This window comes from Phyllostomus discolor, chromosome 6 (assembly GCF_004126475.2).
Source record: "Phyllostomus discolor isolate MPI-MPIP mPhyDis1 chromosome 6, mPhyDis1.pri.v3, whole genome shotgun sequence".
Lineage (NCBI taxonomy): Eukaryota > Metazoa > Chordata > Mammalia > Chiroptera > Phyllostomidae > Phyllostomus > Phyllostomus discolor.
In genome coordinates, this window is record NC_040908.2 from 67594153 (window position 1) to 67619306 (window position 25154).

General features: G+C 37.7%; 2 protein-coding genes and 1 pseudogene across 9 annotated transcripts in view; 2 read left to right on the top strand and 1 right to left on the bottom strand.

The window, feature by feature from the left end:
- Positions 1-25154, bottom strand: part of MRPL30 (mitochondrial ribosomal protein L30) — a 27543-nt gene continuing 2389 nt past the window's right edge. The window contains exons 2-7 of one of the 6 annotated variants that reach the window (XM_036028307.1): positions 12754-12760; positions 5790-5867; positions 4356-4436; positions 933-1079; positions 624-697; positions 1-545 (exon numbers count right to left, since the gene is read on the bottom strand). In XM_036028307.1, the coding sequence (XP_035884200.1) occupies positions 392-545; positions 624-697; positions 933-1079; positions 4356-4436; positions 5790-5840 (507 nt within the window). In that variant the 5' untranslated portion in view covers positions 5841-5867; positions 12754-12760 and the 3' untranslated portion in view covers positions 1-391. The other 5 variants (XM_028515396.2, XM_036028305.1, XM_036028306.1 and 2 more) reach the window with 5 other exon arrangements.
- Positions 1355-1899, top strand: LOC114500790 (annotated as a pseudogene).
- The window catches only part of MITD1 (microtubule interacting and trafficking domain containing 1), an 18376-nt gene continuing 3666 nt past the window's right edge, over positions 10445-25154 (top strand). Inside the window, exons 1-7 of one of the 3 annotated variants that reach the window (XM_028515394.2) lie at positions 10445-10662; positions 15157-15258; positions 16908-17044; positions 17125-17211; positions 17944-18059; positions 21333-21393; positions 21497-22006. In XM_028515394.2, coding sequence (XP_028371195.1) covers positions 10512-10662; positions 15157-15258; positions 16908-17044; positions 17125-17211; positions 17944-18059; positions 21333-21393; positions 21497-21592 — 750 coding nt within the window. In that variant the 5' untranslated portion in view covers positions 10445-10511 and the 3' untranslated portion in view covers positions 21593-22006. Of the gene's footprint in view, positions 10663-15156; positions 15259-16907; positions 17045-17124; positions 17212-17943; positions 18060-21332; positions 21394-21496; positions 22014-25154 lie in introns of those variants that run through there. The other 2 variants (XM_036028304.1, XM_028515395.2) reach the window with 2 other exon arrangements.

The window sequence follows — 25154 nt, forward strand, 5'->3', positions numbered from 1 at the left end:
CTGCATCCAAGGTTTAATGACTTTGGCTGAAACTCTGTTCTGTGGCAGAAGAGGCTGTAAGCTCCTGAAGGGCAGCTCTGGATTTCTCCAATACCTAACTAAATGCTCACTCAAAAAGACACTCAGAATTTGTTGAATTCAGTTAAACAAGACAAATGTTTTCCCCCATGTTAATGATAATTGCTAAGGTGATATATGAACCTAGATGTTCAAACAATGCCATTCTCACTATCAGGGGCAAAGGGGAGAGTACTAAACCAAACAGCACTATAACCTTCAAGCCTATAGTAAGAAAGAACCACGCCATACTTAGTAAAAACAACTAGCATTTAAAATATATTTTAATGAGAGCACTTTCTCAACACCGTTAAATAAAAATGATTTGCACTTTTTAATCTGAAACAGCTCTGGCATTAGGACTTATTGCTTCCTGGTCCATGGGGCTTAAACGCCACTGCAGCACTAACTCTCCAGTGCTCTTGAGGCAGGTGTGAGCCATGTCCTCCTCTTTTGGAAGTCCTTGTGGCAACCTCAGGGGCCTGATTCTGTGGCACAAGAAAATGATTTTAGAATTATAGTAGGCAATGACTTTTTAAAAACCTCTGAAGTAACAAACAACAAACCTTATCAAATGTTTAACCACTTTCAGTTTTGCATTCACTGAAGGGATGTTCTTGTGAACTTGAGGAGTATGAGCCTACAAACAAAAGGAAACAGAGTTGGAGATCAATTTCAAAAACACGGATGGTCCCACATTTCAGTAAAATGTTAAGATTAAGGCTCATTCTGCCAAAATCAAACTTTCAAGTGCACTCCACTAAATAGTACATTTAAAAACAAAAAACAAAATTAAATGTATACCTTAAACTTAAAAAAAGTCAAATTTAAAGTAAATTTAAACAAAGCTAAAGATGACTAAGATAGTTGCATACTTTTTCTAATCCAAGCATCTTTATTACATCTTTTTCCCAATACGGACGTCTTTTTATACTTTTTATTCTGGTAACAATATGGAGTTTATGAGGGTGCTGTGGATCCCCACCATATTTTTCATGATCTTCAGGTGAAGGCTGAAACACCTAGAAAGGAAGAATCAGTGGTAAATTTTCAATTTATATAATTTATATGTACCTCCTTTTTTCCCTAAAAACACCCCCCAAATAACTACATAATGATGTTATCCTTGATCTTTCTATAATCCTCAACCTCAAACTGAACATTTCTACTAGTCTAATTACTTAGATAGGTGGAATCGAAGAATTTCATACTCTTAAGAAAAATATCACACAGGCAAGGATTTTGGGTTTTTTTGAAGGGCAAGGCAGGAGCAACCAGATGACTCTAAAGAACTTGGATGGGCATTGTGGGAATTTCTTCCTTTCCTATTCCTGGGACATCCTGGTGGCTGCTTTTGGTTGGGGCTGTCCCGTACCTAAGGCAGGGAGACGGTGGTCACGAAAAAGACAAAAATTCACTAGAGTAGACCAATTCTAGGCTCTAACTTGTTATGAAAACTGGAAAGTATGTGCTGGGGTACAAGCAGACTCTGAAGATAATCATACCATTCAAAGCACAACTGGTCATCCTCTCGAACAACTGTCCTGCCTTGAGGAAATCAGAACTAGAATACTATGGCATGTTGGCCAAGACTGGCATCTATCACTACAGTGCAATAATATTGAATTGGGCCCAGTGTGTGGAAAATACTACAGAGTATACACACTGGCTATCACTGATCCAGGTGATTCTGTTATCATTAGAAGAATACCAGAACAGACTAGTGAAAAGTACATCGTGCGAAATTTTTCTTTAATAAAACTGGCCAGTGCTCGGTTTAAAAACAAACAAACAAACAAAAAAATAAAAATAAAGACCTTGGATGCTAGGAGAATGTATTAGCACTATATGAACTGCACCCCCTACCCCTATTCAAATGGAGGAACAAGCATGTAAGTCTAAAATGACAATAAAACATGAATATGATTTAAATGTACAAAGTACTATGAGAATACAGACAAATGGCTGCCTATGAAAGATCAGAAACAGCTCTACAGAGCTGACATTTGAGCTAATTCTCTAATGATTAAAAGGTTCTAGGAAGCTGAAGCTATCCCAGAAAAACTTCTAAGTATATAAAATTTCCATTAAGTATATCAAAAACTTAAAGTACATCCATGTTCCTCAATAGACTAAATAAATTATGATGCATACATTCTAAATAAAACTAATAATAAAATTTAAAAATATGATATAACTAAACAAATTATAATGTATCCTACTGGATACAATGCAGACACTAAAACAAGTAAGGTTCACTATCTTGCAGGTACTAACATTAAGATGACCATAATACATTACTTAGCCCTGGCTGGCGTAGCTCAGTGGATTGAGCGCGGGCTGTGAACCAAAGTGTCGCAAGTTCAATTCCCAGTCAGGGCACATGCCTAGGTTGCAGGCCACAGCCCCCAGCAACCACACATTGATGTTTCTCTCTTTCTCTCTTTCTCCCTCCCTTCCCTCTCTAAAAATAAATAAATAAAATCTAAAAAAAAATACATTACTGAGAAAAACAAATAACCCCCCCCCCCAAGAACAAAACAAACAAACCTTTCCACACCGCTAGGTATAGAAGGGTCTTCTTGCATTTGTTTCATCTGTACCATATATGTGATATATATTATCTGATTCTAAGAATTATATTAGGGTCCAGAAGAAGTAAGACCTGCTTGAGTGTGATTGGTAGGGTAATAACATGAGTGTAATAATTTATAGTTTTAATTTGAACATTTCACCTAAAATGTCATATGGTGTGCTTGAGCATGATATTGCTATGTTACAGAATTACATGCTTATGATTCTGTAATAAAAGAGGAGCGTTATTTGTGCCAGACCCCACTGTGTATGTGTATGCTTACATATGTACAAAAGTTGCAAAGACATGTTTCTGTCCCTCTCTTTCTCCCTCTCTTCCCTTCTCTTTAAAAATAAATATATAATTAAAATTCAGAGATAATTTTTAAGAGAGGAAGAGAAATAGCAATGTGTGGTTGCATGTTGTGTGCTTCCTACTGGGGACCTGGCCCACAACCCAGGCATGTGCCCTGACTGGGAATCGAACTGGTGACCTTTTGGTTCACATGCTGCGGTGCTCAATCCACTAAGCCACATCAGCCAGGGCTAAATAAAGAAAATCTTTTAAAAACAATGTAGCTTTCATTATTTCCAGAACCTGTTTTGTTTCCTAAGACCCCAGACACTTCTTTAATGGAAAACAACTTAATATTTATAAATTCATGTTTTTCCTGAGTTCTAGCCAGAGATTTTCTAGTTAACTTGTGATTTATCTCTCTTTGGATTAAAATACAGTTGACTAAAAAACGAAGAAAAAAAAAGAAAAAGAGCTATCAAGTCATGGCAAGACATCAAGGCTCCTTAACTTCTTACTGCTAAGTGAACAAAGCCAGTCTGAAAGGGTTACATACTGTATTATCTGACTTATATGACACTCTAGAACAGGCAAAACTATAGACAGTAAAATGATCAGTGGTTGCCAGGCATTGGGGGATGAGGAGGAGGGATGAAGAGGCATAGCACCGAGAATTTTTAGGGCAGTGAAACTATTCCGTATGATATGTAATGGTGGATATAGGACACTATATATTTGTCAAAGCCTACAGTGTACAACCCAAAGAGTGAACCCTGATGTTAGTTATAGACTTGTTAATAATAATGTGCCAATATTGGTTCATCGATTTAATAAATGTCTACTAATGTAAGATACTGATAGGATAACTGTGTATGTGGGGGAGGGACTATATGGGACTTCTCTGTACTTTCTGTTCTATTTTTCTCTAAACCTAAAACTTCTCTAGGAAATAAAGTCTATTTATTTAAAAAACAATGCAAAACAAAAATCAGTGGGGGGGGGGGGGCCTAACCACTGATCTTTGAAAAAATGATACATACACATAAACCTAACAGAGGCCTCAAAGATCAAAGTGGTAACAGTCAATATAGTAAAGGAGTATGAAGAGCCACAGAGACAGAGTTTAGGAGCAGGAGGAAGACTATTTTCTCTGGACAATGGTGATATGAAAATACAAAATATTAAGGGGAGAAAATCATATATGGTAATAAACAGATTCTAAGATGATTAAAACCCACTACTTGGAAGGCAAGTGGCACATGTTTATTTTTAATAATCATTTATATAAATCCTTCTACATTCTAAACTCTGCACTACTACCTACATCCACAAGTGACTTAACATAAGAATTTTCAATATTACAAAGATAAGAACCTTTAAAAATAACATACTTAAAAATAGTAACATTAAAAAAAACCCTTGTTCTTACTTTATCTGGAATTCTTGACTTGGTAAATTTATGACGAATCCAATCTGTACAAACAAGAGACTCCACACCTTTTGTCAGAGTCTAAAATATGATATAAAACATTAGTTTTTTAGACGTCTATCTAGTGCAGAAATTCATACTCACCAATTTCGAGGTGACAAGAAGTCTGTTTTTACTTAAGCTGTAATTTTTACATGTTTATCTCAGCCCCCAACATGAATCTAACCACTAACATGTAAAACAAATGCACATAATTATAGACTTCTATATCAGGCATTGGCAATATTTTTTTGTACAGGACTAGGTAGTAAATGTTTCTAGGTTGGGGCTATATGGTTTCCATTGTCAAGTTTCAACTCTGCCACTATAGGGCAAAAATAGAAAGGGGCTCGGCTGTGTTCCAATAAAACTTTAGTTACAAAAAAGGTAGTGTGCTGCATTTGGCCTACAGGGCGTAGTTTTGCCAACCTCTGCTCTAGACAATTCACCTTCAACAATACAACATAAAAGAAAAGTCAAATGAGTGTCCAGTTTTCTTTCTAGTCCCCAAAATTCCATCACTCCTAGTTCCTATCTCTTGTTCCCTTCCTATAATCCTCCAGGCTTGTTTCTCTGTCTGCAAAAGAGAAAGAAGTCAGGGCCAATCCTTCATACCAGGAAACTCTCCTTTGGACAGGCAAGAATTATTCCCATCATGCCCTCCCTATACTGCAGAGATGGCATGAACAAACAACAAGAGCAGAAGGAGGAGGGGATGGGGAAGACAAAGGAAAAACACAGGTTTGTACATGCCACCGACACTGGGCTTCTGTGCCTACCAGCTGTGAGAAATGAACAACCTTTCAGAGGGTCAGTTTCCTCAACCATAAGAAGGAAATAATGCTGACCACATGGGATTAATCTGAGGTTAAGGCAATGTATGTAAAGCACCTGACATTACTATTAACTACAGCAGAAGGTCTATATCTAGACTGTGGCCCTCACGAATAGGTTAGGCTGCACCACCACAGTTTCTAAAAGAAAGACTTGAAGGAATGATATGACAGTATGAACATTAATGGTCTCTGGGAGATTGTTTTTCTTCTTTCTGCTTTTCTATAGTTTTCTGATTTTCTAAGATTAAATGTACTCTTTTCATAATTGAAGGGAAAAAAATCCCTAAAACTTTAAAAAGATTAAGTCAGACCAAGGGGAATCAATGTTGGCCATTTTTTAGCAGCATATTCTCCAGGAAAAGATCTTTAGTGATTCCAAATGTTTAGAGATAACAACAGATAAGCCATAAATAAGCAAAATTAACCCTCAACATTAAAAATAAATTAACATATAAATTAGTTAAGTTTTACTTGCTCATATGTTGTGTTCATTAGAAAAGAGAAAGAAAAATTTTAAAGAAATAGAAAAAAAAGATTAGTCTCGAAAAGAAACACTTACATGTAGTTTTCCTGGGGGCCTCTGAACTATTGAGCGCAAAATCGCAGCCATGAGTGCAGTGACTGTCCTCTGCAGGGGCTGTGAAAAGTAGAGAACAGGTCTGTGGGTCAAATCTGTCTCGGAAATGAACAGGTCTCCTCTCTGTTTAAAAAATGCAGCAAGTTAATTGTAAACTTGATTGAAATTTAAGAGTTAAATATTGGTTATTTTAATACAATAAGAGAAAGAGTTAAGGTATGGTAAATATTGTATTCAGAGTTCAGCAAAACCATGGGTAGTAATTATATATTAAAACCACATCCCATTTTCACCAAACGAGTTAGAGCCTCTGTTGCTTAAACAAAAATGGAGCAATGAGGGTTACTATCATTTAAAAAATCTTCTTCAACAATGAGGGGGAAAAAAGAATGCTTTGTCATAGAATCAAAAAAAAATTAAAGAGCTAACGGGACTGAAGAAATGCCTACTCATTTTAGTAGAAATGACAACCCTCTTACTTTATGTAGGAGGAAAATGAATTCCAGAAAGTTCAAGCACTCACATAAGGGCACCCAACTATCCAAGCAAGTATATCATCTGAAACTCAATTCCATTAATAGCTAGTTCAGTGCATTTTCACTAAATCATAACCCCTCTCTGTAAAAAAGTAAAGCAGAGTTCTCTTTTTTGCTTATTTGTATTTTTTAAACTATTCTTAACAAACACACATTGCTTCCATGACTGAAAAAGTCATGTCTATTTAGACACATAATGATTATAGCCCACTACACTGACATATTCTGAGCAGAAAGATAAGGTGCATGACTTCAGACCTCAAACATTACAATACAACTTAACAGTTTCTAGTTCAAATCAGCCACTGATTGCTTGGCTGGTTGTTATGCATATTTTGTACTGAGGCTTTCTTAGAAGAGATGCTTAGTCCTCTGGCCCTCCTAATCAAATAGGTAATGCAAAATTATTTTCTCTACCATACTTCTGCCTCCTAAACATTATATATAGTACTAACCCAATTCATTTAGCTTCATACTTTGTTAAATCTTTCCCTTATCACTTAGAATTCAATAAAAGCCTCCTAATTGGCCTACCTGCTTCCATTCCAACTTCCGTATAAAGTCTTTTCTCCATAGCAGCAATCATCTCATTAAGCCCTAAATCATATCATGTCAACTCCTCAGCTCAAAACCTTCCAAAGAGCCAGGTTTGTCACTTGGAGGAGGTTACACATAAGGGAAGGCTAGAATGATCCCTATGGTCCACTGACATTGGATTAGAGCTGGAACTCAGCTTCAGCTCAGTAGATACTGATACCATACCATAGATACCAGTAGATGCTGATACCATAGATACTGATGGATATAGACAAAATTATACACATGGATGCAACATGGATTGTTCTGTTACCCCAGAGGACCTAAAAGGAATGGCATCCCAGTAAAAATGACCACACCCAGTGACCACATCTTAGTTTGTAATAGAATTCTCTAATGAAAGGAACCAGGGTTCCTTGGAGAAACAGTAAAGGGCTGCAGCAGGGGATATATAAAGGCGAGTCTGGAACACCTTGTAGTGTTAGAAAGGTACACTCAAAAAATAAAAATGACACGGGGATACCAAAGGGACATAGGAGCCGACTAAAAGAGCTCCCAATGGCTAAAGCTGGAATAATATGAGCCACAAAATAAGCAACAAAATACCGGTTTATAATCCAAATTATAAAATAACCATGAGTACACACTGACATAATTAAGTGAATAAATGAAACTAATGAGAAGAAACAAATCTTCCTTTACAGAAGAATTCCAAATAGTTTATGGTTGAGCAAAACCACTCACCCCTGAAGTGTGGGCTATGTTCAATGTCAGAGGACAATTTAGCAAGGGAAGAAACTAACACTACACTAGAGAAACCTGACAAATGGCCAGCCAGGTGATAAAGATTAACATCAACTGTGATAAAGGTCAAGTTACTAGCCTGTACCCTGGATATGATAGAAAGAGAATGGCACTTCACCTCCATCCATAGTCTTCTTCCCAAAACCCCATAACACCCCTCTTAAGAGACAAACATCAAACTCTAATTGAGGGATATTGTACAAAATACGTGACTGCCTCAAAATTGTCAAGGCCATGATAAACAGAAAAGTCTGAGAAGTTGTCATAGTCAGGAGCCTAAGAAGGCATGATGACTAAATGTAGTAATGTAGTATTTTGGATGGGATTCTGGAACAGTAAAGGGACATCAGGTAAAAACTAAGAAAATGTGAACAAAGTATGAACTTTTGTTAATAATGTATCAACCAATGTTGGTTCATCAATGATACTAATGTAAGATGTTAATAAAAGGGGAGGCTAGACATGGAGCATACAGGATCTCTGTGCTATCTTCACAAGTTTCTAAAATCTAAAACTATTCTAAAATTAAATTTATGTATTAAAAACTGGAAAACCAGCCCTGGCTGGCGTAGCTCAGTGGATTGAGCTCGGGCTGCAAACCAAAGTGTCGCAGGTTTGATTCCCAGCCAGGGTACATTCCTGGGTTGAAGGCCATAACCCCCAGCAGCCACACATTGATGTTTCTCTCTCTCTATCCTCTCTCTAAAAATAAATAAATAAAATCTTTAAAAAAAAAAAAAACTGGAAAACCTCCAATGCCTGTCCATTTCAATCAGAGTGATAACCAGTCCATATCCCCCACTGTTTGGACTCAATAGCCAATTAATTAGTCTCTTGCTCAATTGCTAAACACATTGGTCCCCTTGCTGGTTCTGGAACTCACCGGCTAGGCATACTCCCTGGTACTGGCTGTTCCTGCTCCTGATATTCACATGGTTAATTCCCTTACTTCCTTCAATTTTTGGCTCAAATCTCATCTTTTTAATAAGATCTACTCTGATGCCATTATTTAACATTTTGACCCACAACACAGTCATCAGCACTCCTAGCCCCTCTTCTTCTACTTCATTTTCGTTCCATAGCACTTATCTTCTTATATAATTTAACTTAAGTTGTTGTTTATTGTTGATCTCGACCCAATAACATGTTAGTTCCAATAGAGCAAGAATCTTTAAAGTTTGTTCTGTTTTTGGTCTGTTTTGTCTATTCACATGTATCCCAAACATCTACCTAAAGCAGCATCTGATATGTAGTAGATGCTCAATTAATTTTTGCTTTGAACAGATTTCATTCATTGGTATGAAATTTCAGTTACAGACTTCAGAAGGTGTAACAGTCAAAAGTTATGTTTTAGCAAAGGTTATTCTTAGTAATTAGGCATGTAATTCTTGGACCTTGAAACAATTATATTATCTCCTCTTGCACAATAACTTTTTAAATCAAAAGCATTATTTTTTCCTTTTTTATTGAATTTATTGGGATGCCACTAGTTAACAAAATTATACAGCTGTACAATTTCACGATACATCATCTGTACACTGTATTGTGTGTTTATCACCTCAAGTAATAACTTTTCTCTTGCATTAATGCAAAAATAGGAAAATACATGCATCATATGAAAAGCAGGATCTTTATTTCCATTTTAAAAAATGTTTGTGAATGCGAGTGTGTACACAGAAAAACTGGAAGGCTATCAGAAAAAACATTAACATCACCTCCCCAACCCTACCCTCTTGGGGGGGGGGGGGGCAGGCTCCCATGGCAATTTTTCCGCTTTCCTCCCGTAAAGTCTGAGAGTATTTTTGTTGTCCTTTTTATAATGACCATGAATGCAACTGTTCTTAAAAAAAAAAACCCACAAAACTATTTTCTTTCCTAAAAAGACATCTATATTATGATAAGGAGGGGGGCGAGCATTAATAAAAATGACAAATACAAAATTCCCCTTCCGATAAACCGAAATCTGAAGGCAAGAAATACTTCTTTCAACTCCTAACGCCTTACAAGAACTAGGCAGGCTAAGTGCCTTTTGGCAAAAATACGCAGCACAAGCAGTTTTCGGTGGGTGGCGGCCAAAAACATGGTTGCAAAAATCACAGCTTTCAGTAAAATGCCAAATATTTTAACTGCTAACTTCGGAAAGTGCACCTTCTAAAATGCAGCGACTTAAAAATAAAGCAATTTTTAAAATCTTCATTAACAGCCAATTAAATGCTGATGCCCAATGGGAAGCTAGAGTTATGAATAAAGCAGAGGCATAGAAAAGGCTAAATTCAAACTTTAGTTTCCTTCCCTGGGCTTTGCAGCCCAGGCGGTTCCGCCCCTGAACTTGGAGCATCCGGCTCACTCAAAAAGCGGTGTGTCCCGGAATCCCTCCAACCAGGAAACGGGATCAGGTCGGCCAATGGCTTTCTGGAAGGCAAAGGGACACTGCCGGACACAGGCCCATTTAGGTTACTGTGACCCGCAAACGCAAATAGGGAAAATCAACGCGCATCTACATACGGTTCCCAGGTACGTATGTACTCCCGGCAAGAATGTAATAGTTTTGGCCAGGTATTCCCCACTCACTAGCTGTTGCTAAATATTAAGCCTGAACTTACCCGCGGACAGGAAGCTGAACAGAGAAGAGACCATGAAGTGCTACACTCATAGGCTGCCGTCACAGTACGCGCAAAACGTGGCACTTTTGTTCCGGCTGAGTCCCTCCCACTCAAGGACCTAAAGAAGACAGAACAAACATGCTGTGTCACGTGATCGCTCCCGGAAGCGCGGCAGACTAGTCCTGCTGTGGCTGGGTTTGAGATTGAGACCCATTTCCAGAATTATGGCAAAATCTGGGCGGGGGCTGGATTCCGAGAGCGTAGCTGCAGCCACTGTGCTAAAGCGAGCGGTGGAGCTAGATTCCGAGTCCCGATACCAGCAGGCTCTGGTGTGTTACCAGGAGGGGATTGACCTGCTCCTGCAGGTTCTAAAAGGTGAGCAATGAACCGTGGAGGGAGAATTACAAGAAAAGGCGCAGCTCCCCGCTGTGTCGGGGGTGTAGTGTTAGAGTTAATGATTTCTGTGCACCACGAGGAAGCAAATACAGAAAGTGACACATTTTACAGGTACACTATCTTTACTAGATTGATGTCATTAAGAAACGGGGTACTACTATAGATTTTTAAGAGATGTAACCAAATGGAATATATAAGCCTTGGTAGGACTTGTGTTTGAACAACACTGTATAGAAGACATTAAAAAATTTGTCCTCACTCAGGACATCTTATTTTTATTGGTTTTAGAGAGAGAAAGGAAGGGAGAGAGGATTGGTAGACTCCTCTGGCGCGCAGACTCCTGATCGTAGTGCCTGGGCAGGGCACCAATCCCCTCAACCTGGGCTTGAGCTCTGACTGGAAATCGAAACCACCACCTTCGCGTAACTGGGCGGCGCTCCTACCAGCTGAGCCACACTGGCCAGGTCTAGAAGATATTTTTTTGCGAGATTGGACCAGATCGGGCGCGTTCAGGATGGTATGGCCCTAGACTAGAAGACATTTTTAAATCAATTGGGAAAATTAGAATGTGGATTGGTAACATTAATATTACTAGCTTTGCTAGGCAGTCGGGTTTCTTCAAAAACTTTTTAATTTTAATTTTTTAAAAACTTTTTAATTTTTAGAGATACAGACCGAAGTACTTCGGGAGGAAGCGTGGCAACGACGCTAACAATTTTAAAACCTAGGTTCTGTGTAATAAGGATGTTTATTACACTGTTAATCTTTTTGTTTAAACAGTTTAATTAAAAGTAAACAAAAATAAAATCACATAGTTGTAGAAGAGAAAGGTTTTTCTCGTGAGAAATAGGCTAACTGGTTGATATTCCGTGTGACAAATGCTAAATAGGTTGTGGGTGGGGACGGTGAGACTGTTACGTAATTATTCATTGTCGTGAAGTACCCAAATAACCTGAACACCAGCGCAATCTTTGGTACTTGTAGACACCCAGTAACTTACAAATTAAGACCAGCCTGTTTCCCTCATCTTTTCGCCTGTTTATAAAGTTAAGTGTTACAGGAGTTTTGAGACAGCAGAGGGCACTCTTCACTCTTCGGTGCTTCCCTCAACTATAAAACTGCCTTGTGTGGGACCCATTTAATGACTGTGAGGATGATAACAATGAGTATTATCATTCATGAGTGGTGAGGGCTAGGCACTGTGCAGAACACATTAAAAGCATGATCTCGTTTCATACTTAAGTTGCCCTGTAAAGTAGGAGGTGATTTATCCTCAAAACATAAAAAAGTAGTTTGCTTTCCAATTCTGCTACAGTCGGTAGACTCACAACTGGAAGCCAAAGCTTTAAAGACTCTGGAGTACTGACTCCCAAAAAGAGAGGTGGTGTACACTGTTGGTCAGGTGGGACACTGCTCAAGTCCTGAGGCTTTAGGAACCTGAAGCAGGAGGATCATAGGAATGGGGCTCCAGTGTGCTCCACTGATCCTGTAGAAGTTACAGAGATAGTGACATGATTTTATAGGTTAAGGTATGAATGGAAGATAACTCTAATACAGGGGATTAGTGTCAGGAGAGAGCTGTAGACAAGTGCAGTGCAGATTTAAACAGTTAAAGGTTATTTGGGGGTGGAAAGGTGGATGTGGCTTTCGTGATATAGGGCCTTTGGAGGAATAACTAGAATTTCAGAAATCAGAAATTCAGCTAATAGTGTTCAAAGTTTGTCTGTGCTGTTTAACCAAATAAATGGTTCATTTCAGTTCAACATATGTCTTATAGGGAAGAGTGAGAAGTGAAGATTAAAGGTAGCTTGGGTCTTGCAGGACACTTGTGGATGGCCTTGACTGGAGGAGATACTAATTAACTCACTTAATAGACAAAGACAAACCATTTAAAGTTTTTAACCAAGGAATGATGTAATTAAAGCTGCATCTCAGGGCTCGTCTCTCTTAGGAATATGCTCTTCTTCCAAATATTTGCATGGTTTACTCTCTTACCTCCTCAGTCTTCACGCAAGTATCACCACCTTTGTGAGGACTTTGCTGACCTCCAGGCTAACATTCCAACCCCACCCCAGGACTCCTTCATCCTTCTTCCTTTATTTCCTTTAATACCATTTATCATCATCTAACATACATGTTTTACCAATTCAATTGTAGTCTTTCCTTCCACCTGAATGATTGGGGAGAATTGTGTCTGTTTTATTAACTGCTGTACCCCCAGTGCTTAGAACAATGCCTGGCATGTAGTAAATTCTCAGTAATTATTTCTCGAGTAATCAGTGAATATGGCAAGATTGTAGGAAACACAGTAAACTGAAGAGACTGAAGTCAAGCAGACCAGTTAAGATGCTCCTACAGGAATCAAAATGAGAGGTGATAAGGGGTCTGAATGAATCAGGGAGGTGATGCCAATATTAGAAGGGGGAGACAGTATGGATATTGAATTGCTGACATTGGCACATGACCAAAAAACTCATGTGACTCACTTGATTGCGATAATTGCTTTATTGCAGTGGTCTGGAACTGTAGCTTCGATGTCTCTGGAGTATGCCTGTATGTGTATATTAATAAACATACATATACCTTCTAGTTGTGTTGACTGAAAGGGTCTAGATGTAGTGATAGGACTTTCCTAGTAGCAATGAACACACTTAGCACCCAGAAGTTGATTTCTTGATACCATTCTCCAATAAAAGGAACCAGGGCTTCTTGGAAAAATGCTTCCTTCCAGGGCTGGGGCAGGGAAAATGCAAGAAGAATTTAAACATTTTGTACCAGGAAGTAAGGAAATGCTAAAAAAATGATGGGGCATGTTGAAAGAATACAGGAGCCAACATTAAAGAGCTCTCAAAGCCAAAGCTAATAAAATTTGAGCAAGAAAATAATGATAGTATTGGATTACAAGCCATAGAATAAAAGAAATACCATGAATCCATATTGATATGTTAGTAATTAAATAAATGAATAGATGGGGAGAAGGAACAGTTGTTCCTTACAGTTGAATTCCAATTAATAAATAGGAATGATGGCAACAGAAAATCACCATTTGGCAAACATTGTAGTAATACTTTTTGGCAAGGACTATCGATGGAGGCTAAAATTAGTGGGTAAAAGAGTGGTGAGAAACAGGATGTCTTCCCATAAGATACTTAATTACAGAGGAGAAAATAAGTGATTTTACAGTGCAGAGATTTGTGAATTCCACCTTAACCAAGTGATCAGAGTTAACATCACCAGAAATAAGTCACATCGACATCATGTACCCACAACAGTTGTGTGATTTTTTTTCCCCCCCAAAAAGCATAACTTCAATCTGGTCCTGAGAAAACATCAATAGCCTAAACTGAGAGACATTCTGCAAAATAACCACTATTCTTCCTAAAGGACAAAGTCATAAAAGGCAGAGAGACTAAGGAACTATTACAAATTGGAGGACACAAAGGAGGAGACATAATAATTAAGTGCCAAGTGGGATCCTGGACCAGTGGGATCCTGGACCAGAAAACAAACTGTTTAGTGAAAAAATTGGGGAAATAGGTTTATAGATGATTTAATAGTGTTGTATGAATTTTAATTTCCTAACTCTGATAACTGTACTATGGTTATGTGATATGTATTTTTTTATTTAATTTTTAAAAGATTTTATTCATTTTTAGAGAGAGGGGAAGGGATGGAGAAAGAGAGGGAGAGAAAGAACAAAGTGTGGTTGCGTCTCATGTGCCTTCTACTGGGGACCTAGCCCGCAAACCAGCCATGTGTCCTGACTGGGAATTGAACCAGTCACCCTTTGGTTCGCAGACCTGCGCTCAATCCACTGAGCTACACCAGCCAGGCCTGGTTATATGATATATTAATATTAGGGGAATATGGGTGAAAGGAGCCTGTACTATTTTTGCAACTTTCCATAAATATAAAATTAATTTGAAATAAAGTGTTAAAAAAACTGAATGTTTCAAAAAAGAAGGAACCAGAAGTAATTTGGTAACTGGGTTTGGGAGGGTGGGACTTTGGGGTAAGATTTTATTGATAATGTATATTCAAAATTACCTTACATTTGGGGGTGGCTAGAAAAATGATTGAGCAAAAACTATAATGGAGAAGTCTGGAAGAAAAGTTGGTTTTGTGGAAGAAAGATAGACACTGTTAGCTCTCTTTTGATTATGATAAGATTTCCAACCTGTGGGTGATTAGGTCAAAATAGTGTGCAGACTCAGGTTTGATGTGTCATAAGCCACTTTACCAGATTTGGTGTAACCAGCAGGGAGACACAGTGTCAGAGTTCCCCTCCTAAATGAAGCTGCTTCAGATGCTTAGTGCACCAATGATCAAGTCAAAATTGTGTGTTTTGGGGTTGAGGCAAATCAGGTTAAGGGATAGGAAATGTGTGGAAGACCTGGGAAGCTGGAAATGATGCCTATAACTAAGTAGAAAAACTGTCTTGAAACTTGGGAATATATATTTTTTTATTTGTAGGCACCCAAGATGATACAAAGAAATGTAATCTTAGAAAAAAAATTTCTGGTTACATGGACAGAGCAGAAAATATAAAGAAATACTTGGATCAAGAAAAAGAAGGTAAAGAGGCTGTTTTAGAGAATGTGTTCATACACTATTGACAAAGCCCATTCACTTAGTGTTTCTGGCTCTGCCTTTGGAGCTCTGTGAAGTCTAGAATATTTATCCCTGCAGCTGACAGATTTACTCTGCATTTCTGCTCCCCTGTACAGAAGCTATTTTTACCTATTTTTTTTCAAGGGGGGTGGTGAGTGGGTAGTGATGTGGTAATCAGATACCCTCTTGAGAATCTGAAGAAAGCTACAAATACTGCAGGACTTTGCCTGCTGTTTTAAGAACTTCACAGATCTCCAAGAAGCTTTTGTGTACACCCAGATTAAGTTAACATTACACAGGAATAGTGAATGTGAATCCTGTATTTAACTTGTATTCCTGTTTATAAAGTGACCAAAATACTATAGTATCTAAAGAAACTCCTGGGATTTCTTTGGGGTTTTGTTGTGAATCAAAACATTTCAAAAGTATTCCTAATGATTAGAGATGCAGTAATATCGTTCCCTATTTATTATTAGCTCTCTGCTTTTGAGTATTTAGTTTATAGACAAATATAAGTGGCCATTGCCACAGTTGTCTGAAGTGCACACTGCAGCTGCTTTCTGCAGCCAAAGGAACTACAGCCCTAAAAAACTAGTGCCTCCAGCTCCCCAGCTGCTCTTTCTTGCTCCTGACTACAGCCCTCTCCCCACCTCTTCCTAGTATTCTGTACCATCCCTGAATACCCCACTGAGCTCCTCTGTTGAGTGGAATAAAATTGCTCCCTTAACCCCAAAGTGAAATCTACTATGAAATTTCTCTCTAAAACACTGATGAAATACAGTAACATCAGCATTGTGTTTGACTACATTGGGTTGAATTAACCTATGTGGCACCCTTGGCTTCAGCATGGATGCATGGTTGCTAACATTGTATCTGTAAAAATATTAGAAACAGAATCCAAATTACTGGTTTTTAAACAGTTTGACAGTGCAACCACTATATAGATTAGGAACTATCCATTAAAAGGTCATATTTAAAAAAAATCTTAAAGATCTTTGATAACCTTTCCAATAGTTACTCATTTTGAATGAACAAACTCATTGGAACTATCCTACTAATTTTCTGGCATCCTAGTCTTTGGCTCAGATTATTGAAAAGTATTGTCAATTTCTGCCTAAAACATTCCTGGTAAGTTCTAAGAAAGACTTCTAAACTTTATATTATGCTACATTTATGTATTTAATACTCACTTTAGCTATTAAATTACAGAACATAAAAAGACAAATCTTAAGAGAAGGACCAGATAGCCACTGAGTTGTAACTTGTAGTTCTACTCATGGTGACAAGAATATCAGATAACCTTACACATACAGTCCTCTCTTGAATAAAATGCCTGGTTTCTAGGAATTAGCTCAAGAACCTGTTTCAAGAAATCTCTGGACTTTCCTACTTTCCTGGCCTCCGTAAAGGCAAAATCACTCATGGAATGGTTTGCCTTATTGGCCTCTGTGTGTAGCATCTTGCCATGTGTAAGTAGCCATTCACAAATGTTTACTGAGTTGAGGAGTTAAAAACAATTTGTATCTGATCCTGATTAATCACTATATATAAATATAGTATATAAAGATAAAAGTCACCACTGGATTTTTTTAATTAAAGCTTGTGTTTTGTAGATGGAAAATACCACAAGCAAATTAAAATAGAGGAGAATGCAACAGGTTTCAGTTATGAGTCACTTTTTCAAGAATACCTTAATGAGACAGTTAGAGAAGTTTGGGTAGAAGATCCCTATATTAGACATACTCATCAGGTAAGTGAAACAAGCTAACATGTGATGAAATGTTATTTAAAATGTATGAGTTAGTAGTAACCCGTCCTAATATCTTTCAGCTGTATAACTTCCTTCGATTCTGTGAGATGCTTATTAAAAGACCATGCAAAGTAAAAACGATTCATCTTCTCACCTCCATGGATGAAGTAGGTATCTGAAGGCATTTACTCTTTCTTAACTTCATTTCATTCAGCTATAAGATGCAGTTCAAGCAAGGGAAACTGGACATAATGCTAGAGCTCTTTCCTTGTGGTGAACTTATTATCTAACAATGTGCATAAAACACCTTAGAAAATGCTGTTGATTTTAGTATCTTATACCTTCAATTTGGCCACTTTGCTGAACTCTCTTATTCAAATACTTTGTCAGTTTAGTCTCTTGGATGTTCTAGGAGGCAGTCATGCTCTCTGCACTATTGATGATTTCATCTCATTTTCATTCTACCAGTTAGTATTTGTATCTCTTTTTCTTGATTGACTGCATTGGCATTCTGGGGGATCACAGCATAATAGTGGGCATCTCTCTCTTGATTTTGACTTTCGTAGGAATGCTTCTAAGTAATTCAAATTTCTAGCATTAATTTGAGAACAAGCCAGCCCCATCTGAATAATTAAAATACAGCTTTACTAAAATACATTTTAGGCGATAGGACAGAGTTGTGTTATCTCTACATTATAAAAAACAATTAATCTTTTGATAACAATAATTGCTCATAAGCCATTTCATATTCTTTGGTTGCTTCTTTGAAATTAAAAGACATTGAAACTAGTCTAGAATCTTTCCATTTTAATTCACCTATGATACGCATTGCACAGCTCAGGGATAATTCAAAATATTAATAACTGAGGCAGAAAATTGCATTTTTTCCTTATTAATAGGGCAGTGGGAAACAGCAGCAAATTTGTGGCCTGCAAGAAATAAAAGAGTCACTCAGGAATCATGGAGTGCTGTTGGAATTAGAATACTCTTCTTCAATACATGACCGAGAAATTAGGTTAGTGTATAGTAATATTTTAACTTTTATGCAGTTGAAAAATACTTATTTTTATTTATCTTAAGTTTTATATAATTGCACATGAATAATTTAAATATTAAATTATTTTTTAAAATGTTCAAGAGCTCTTTTAATAGTCATAAAAATTATAATGTAAGCACTGTTATTATTCTCACTTTGAAAACTAGAAGACTGCAGCTCAGACAAGTGAAATATATTATATAACTTTGCACAGCTGATTAATGTTTGATGGTATCTGAACCCAGGACTCTCTGCTCTCAAATCTCATGCTTTTACCTAATAAACATCATCACTGCATCTTAAATATTTACATCACAGTAACTGAGATAGTTTGCTTAACATCATCAGTCATCATCATCAATAAAAGTTTTATTGTTAAGAAATGGAACCAATTTATTTGAATAGGAATAAATCAATATTGTGGATAATTTTTTAAAAACATACACAATATAATACAATCTTGGGTCTGGATAGGATTTTTAAGGTCATTTGGCCCATCCATCTTTCCTACTTGATTCTGGGACATGTTTGAGGTTATGTATTTTTTTGTTTGTTTTTGTTTTAATATATTTTATTGCTTATGCTATTACAGTTGTCCCATTTTTTCTCACTTTATTCCCCTGTACCCTATTACCCACCACCCACCATCATTCCTCCATCTTAATTCATGTCCATGGATCATACATATAAGTTCTTTGATTTCTCCATTTCCCATAGTATTCTTAATCTCCTATTTGTACCTACCATTTATACTTCGTACTCTTTGTACCTTTTCCCCCATTCTACCCCTTTCCCTTCCCTGCTGATAACCCTCCATGTGATCTCCATATCTGTGAATCTGCTCCTGTTCCATTTGTTTGCTTAGTTTGTTTTTGTTTTTTAGGTTTAGTTGTTGAGAGTTGAGAGTTTGTTGTCATTTTACTGTTCGTAGCTGTGATCTTTTTCTCAGATAAGTCCCTTGAACATTTCATATAATAAAGGCTGAGTGATGAGAACTCCTTTAACTTGACCTTATCTGGGAAGCACTTTATCTGTTCTTCCATTCCAAATAGCTTTGCTGGATAGAGTAATCTTGGATATATATAGGTCCTTGCCTTTCATGACTTTGAATACTTCTTTCCAGCCTCTTCTTGCCTATAAGTTTTCTTTTGAGAAATCAGCTGATAGTTTTATGGGAACTCCTTTGTAGATAACTGTCTCCTTTCTTCTTGATGCTTTTAAGATTTTCTCTTTATCTTTAATCTTGGGTAATGTAATTATGATGTGGTTGGTGTGTGCTTGCTTGGGCCCAACTTCTTTGGGACTCTCTGAGCTTCCTAGACTTCTTCAAAGTCTATTTCCTTTGCCCGATTAGGGAAATTCTCCTTCACTATGTTTTCAAATAAGTTTTCCATTTCTTGCTCTTCCTTTTCTCCTTCTGGCAACCCTATGATTCAGATGTTGGAACATTTAAAGTTGTCTGGGAGGTTCCTAAGCCTTTACTCATTTTTTTGAATTCTTGTTTCTTTATTCTGTTCTGGTTGAATGTTTATTTCTTCCTTCTGCTCCAAATTGTTGATTTGAGTCCAGGTTTTCTTCCCTTCATTGTAGATTCCCTGTATAATTTTAGTTCACTTTGCATAGCCTTCACTTTTTCCTCTATTTTGTGACCACATCAAACATTTCCTCTATTTTGTGACCACATCAAAACACTGATGACCAGTGTTTTGAACTGTGCATCTGATAGGGTTGGTTATCTCTTCATCACTTAGTTGTATTTTTTCTGGAGCTTTGATCTATTCTTTCATTTGGACCATATTTTTTGTATGGGAGTGCCTATTATGTAGTAAGGGGCGGAGCCTTAGGTATTCACCAGAGTGGGGCAACCCACATGGATGCATTGTGGCTCTGTATGTGGGGGAGGGGTCCAAGAGGAAATGATGCCATTTGCTCAGCTCCAGGCTGGCTTTCACTCACTTCCCCCAATACCCACAAGCACGTTGGGCTCTTCTGGTGCTGATTCCAGGGTGGGTGGGTTTATGTACGTTCTAGGACCTTGTGGGTCTCTCCAATGAACTCTCCTGGGAGTGTGGGAGTTTCTCCCACCGCCACACCCCCCACAGGTTTTTACAGTTAGAGGTTTTGAGGCTTTATTTCTCTGCTCTGGAACCATGGGTTGCTCAGTCTGTCTCGTTCACCAGTTGTTCCTCCCAATTTATCTGCACGTGAATGTGGGACTTACCTGGTTCTCAGCTGCTGCCTTGATTCGAATCCACTCCACCCCTACTGCCTGTCTCTGCCCCTCCTACCATCTGGATGTTTCTACTTTAACTCCTTGGTTGTTGGACCTCCATTCAGTTCTATTTTCTAAGAGTTCTGGTTATTTTTTGTTTTTAAATTTGTTGTCCTTTTGGATATGTGAGGAGGCAAAGTGTCTAAATATTGAAGTTTTTAAATAAAGCTTAATTATTGTATGTTTTCACTTTTGAAGGAAAATAATCTGGCTTATTTTGTCCTGTATGTGAGTTTCATATTTCCTAATGGAATAAAATTTACATGTTCTATGACAGAAAGGAAAATAGAAAATTCTTTTCTATCTGTTCAACTATACATACTGTATTATAGTATTGGGAGAATTTATTTCTTTTTCTGGTGATACTGATATTTATTTAATATGGCTTTACTTACAGTTTATAAAATATTCTAGTAGGTGTAACAGTATGCTGTGTCTATGAGGAAATAGTGTGTACAGTTTTCTTAGTGGTATGTTTCCTCTGTTTAGCATAGTGGCTTTCTTATGTTTATAGCAATGGGGCTCTCAGTTTTAGTGAAAACTTAAGCACAACCTAAATGCAAAACATGAAAGTGCAGCTGCTATGGTTGAAGGAGAGGTCAGGATTCAGAGCCCTTCCCGTTTACTTCGCCCATTGCTAGGTAGGACAAACCCTGAAACACCATCACAGGCTGTGCTTGGCTATACTTTGAAACCACATATTGACAACCAGGAAAGTTTTATCAGCAAGCTGAAATTCAAGAGTAAGTTTTAATGTGATTGTTAAACTTTATCAGCTAATTAAATCAACCCATGGTTTTGTGAACATTTTGCTTCATTGTAAAAACGGCCCATAAGTTACTCCCAGGTTTGGTTCAATTCATGCTACTGGAGGAAATTATTTTTCTTAGGGAGGATTTGCTGACACTTCATACCCTATAGCTTTGATTGTTGTTTGACATAACTGCCTGGAATATAATAGTGTATACTAATTTCAATAGGTTCGACAATGGATGGATGATTAAGATTGGAAGGGGACTGGATTATTTTAAGAAACCACAGGTAGGACATAGCCAAAAGAGTGGGTAGCACTCTTTCTGTATCATTTTAACAACATGGCTTTTGTCCTTTTTGTTTAAAAAAAACTCTTCTCTTCTCTTCTCAGAGTCGTTTCTCCCTTGGATATTGTGATTTTGATTTAAGACCATGTCATGAAACAACAGTGGACATTTTTCATAAGAAGCACACAAAAAAAATATGATGGGTAGTAGTTAATTTACATTGTATATTTCTATTTTGAGTGAATTTTTTTTTTTACTTTGGACAGATCATTCCTATAATGTGTGACTTTAACAATAAATTTATACATTTCTACTAATTTATGGATCCATTGTTTCAGTTGTGACCAACCCTAAATATTTTTATAAATATATTACTTAGAATTACAGTGTTTTAAGACATATGGTAAACTTAAACATTTTACTAGCTTTTCTCTTACTTGGCTGTTGGATCATGAATCAATAATGAGCACCTATTATAAAGATGAATTGGATGTTAATACTGCCCCTGGGAATTTAGAGTCCAGGCAGAAAAACTATGGATAAGAGTACTCTTAAGACAGCAGTGCCCAACCTTTTTGGCACCACGGACTGGTTTCACGAAGGGGGGTGGGAAAGGGACAGGAGGTTGAGCTCAGGCTGCGAGCTTCACTTCTTGTGGCCCAGTTCCCAACAAGCTGAAGACTGGTTCCTGTGTGGGGGGTTGGGGACCCCTGTGTTAGGAGACAGTTGGGCTCATGAGTCTAATATCCAGAACTAAAAAGTACAATATCAATTTTGTTACGATTTAATGTCTTTGGCAGACATTCACCAACATTGTTATCTAATATTACCTAACTCCATAAAGGCAAATCAACCTATTTGGTTATCTAGATGCATTTTGCAGCTCATTCAAACTTGGCTGGCACATTCATACAGCTCCACAATTTAGAATTAACTATTCTGGGTAAGCTCATTCATGCAGATGCCAGTTGACTGGTTGGGGACAAAGACTAGGTTCCATGGAGTTGGACTTTGAGAGTGGATACAGGTAGAGGCAATGAACAGTCCAGAAGTCTAAAGAATAAGCTAAGCCAGAGTCTGTAGAGATCAATAGAGGTACTGCTGTTGGAGAGTACACATACAAACATCAGGGAAAGACTATTGATTAAATTGAAGATTAAATAGTGTAGAAGACCAAAACCAGGTGGAAGGAAGCCACAGGTCTAAGGTTGAGTAGAGTAGTCCTGGGTGGCTTTAGATACCAGGTTTATGTTTTGCCTTTGTGGGCAAACAAGGACTTCCAGAAAAGTTCCTGATGTTTTTCTTGGATGTTTTAAGATTCAGGTGCTGATAATGCTGAACCTGAAAATACTCAAAACTAGTTTTGCCGGCCTTTATTGTATGTGTCACAGATGAAGGTAGAAAGATAGAAATTGAGAGGTGAAACATTCAAAAGAAGAGGTTTACTGAAAACAAGGTGAGAGGAAAGGGAGGGAGCTTGATGCATCAAGGAAGCACACACTAATGAAGAATATAGCTCCCTGCACTGCTGCTGGGGTAATATAGGGCTTGCTTCTTGTCCAAGGCGCCAAACTGTTTTCCAGTTTACTGCCGCTGGCTGGTAGCGACGAGTGCATGCGCAGAATGAAGCTCTGTGGGTAGTGCCTTAACTGGAAAGTTAGGTAGGAGAGGCTAAAAAAAAAAAAAAAAAACCCAAAAAACTAATTGAAGAGCATTTTCATCCATCTGTCTACTATGGAAATTGGGGATCTCAGGAGAGCACTTGCACAAATATTAGACCTGATCCAAAGTTCCTTTCTGCAGCAGATCTTGGCTTATTTTGCCAGATACCCATGGTCATGTGGAAGTAGAGTGGCTTTTCATTCAGGTGAGAATATGTGTTAGATCTCCTTTAGTGACATGTTAAAATAACAGCTCTGATTTCTAGAGCAAATGAAGCTGTCAGTAGAGAACCAGCAGTCCACAACCCTGTGAAATTAACTTTTATTCAACTCTTATAGAAACCCTGCCTAAGAGAATGATATTTAAGGAAGACAGCCTGCAGACATGCCATCAATTATTCTAAATATTTGAAGTTCTATTCCCAGATGCAATTGGACTACCAGGAGGATACCAGATGCAAGTTTATCAATTAAACATATCAAGAATATGCAGGAACTATATTTAAAAAACAGGCTTTATATTCCTAAATGGGAAGGGTTAGTAAGATATCAATTCTCCCTAAGTTAATTTATAAATGAAATGTCAAAAGAGACTACACTAGGAGACTTGCTTGACAAGCTATAAAGACATAATGCTACAAAAACTTTTAAAAAATATCTGGGCATAAGAGAGGACAAAGCAGTGGGGTAGAATAAGGAGTCTGGAAACACATCTAAGAAAATGAACATATAATAAAGCTGTCTTTCATCAGTGGAGAAAGAATACACTGTTCAATAAGTGGAAATAATAAATAAATAAATAAATGAAAAAATAACGTTAGATTGCTACTCTGCCTAGAATAATTATTCTAACTGGATTAAAGTGCTAATTAAATGAAAAATCAATTTTTAAAAACCCACTAAATGTACTAAGCACAATACAAAAACCAAGAATTATCAAGGAAAGGGCAGAAAGATTTGATCATTTTGTAAATATTTAAAATGAGTAAAGGAACCATAAAATATAAAAACGTGTTCAAACTTATGTAGAAAAAGGGTTATTAATCCTAATATATAAAAAAGCTTGCCACAGTTTCAGCAAGTTAACTTGACCTCACCTCCTTTAGCCTCACCAAGGATTTTGTCTTTCAAGCAGTCTCCTCTCCACTGGATTGTTCCTGCAATGCACATATTCCATACAGATAAACATGCTGTCCACTCCTCATGAACAAACTTCTTGAAGTAGTTTTCTATACAGTTTTTTTTCCCCATTTCTTCACCGCCCATTCACACTTCAACTTCAGGGTCCACATTTGGGCATATGGGGCAACAGGCCCTACTGGTTAGTCATTCAAACATTAAAGCCTGGGGCAGTACTTTAGTTCACCTGACCAAGGTGGTTTTACCCATTAGTAATTTCGTCTGCAGCTTTAATATTCCATTCTTCCTTCTACAGCCCTGATGTCTGTGGGTTATAAGGTATAGGAAACCTCCACTCCATGTCATGTTCTTTTGTCCAGTCTTGCACATCATGACCATTGAAATGTGACCCCAATCACTGTCTGTTCTATGAAGATCTCTGTACATGGGACTCAGCTTCTCTAATTCCCTAATTGTAGCAGTTGGGTTTGTATGGCGACAAGGGAAAAATTGGGTTAAACTAGATGTGGTGTCCACACAAACGGAGGCGTATTTACAACCCTCACTTGAAGCCCATACTAGGCTGTTCAAAACACTATGGGCAAGTGTACCATATCCACTTGGTGCAGTTCTCAAATAGGTTCTCCTGTCTCCTTAACCCTGACCATGGCAATTTATGTTTGACAGTTACTATTGTTGGTGGCAGCAGTAGACTTACCGGTTCCCAGCTGGCATTTCCCCTCAGCACTGGTTTGGTTACTCTGACCCAGAGGCTAAATTCTACAATAGAGGTTTGTAGAGTTTGATTTGGTAGAATATCAATGCCCAATATGTTATGTGGTATTGGAGAAAGAAAAACTTCCTATTCTTGTGGGAGAATTTGCAGTGTCAAAGGGACCTTCCTGGCCATAAACATTTGCCCTCCATAACCACTGATGGCATTAAAGGGGCCAGAAAACTTCTGAGGGTTAACATGTATGGA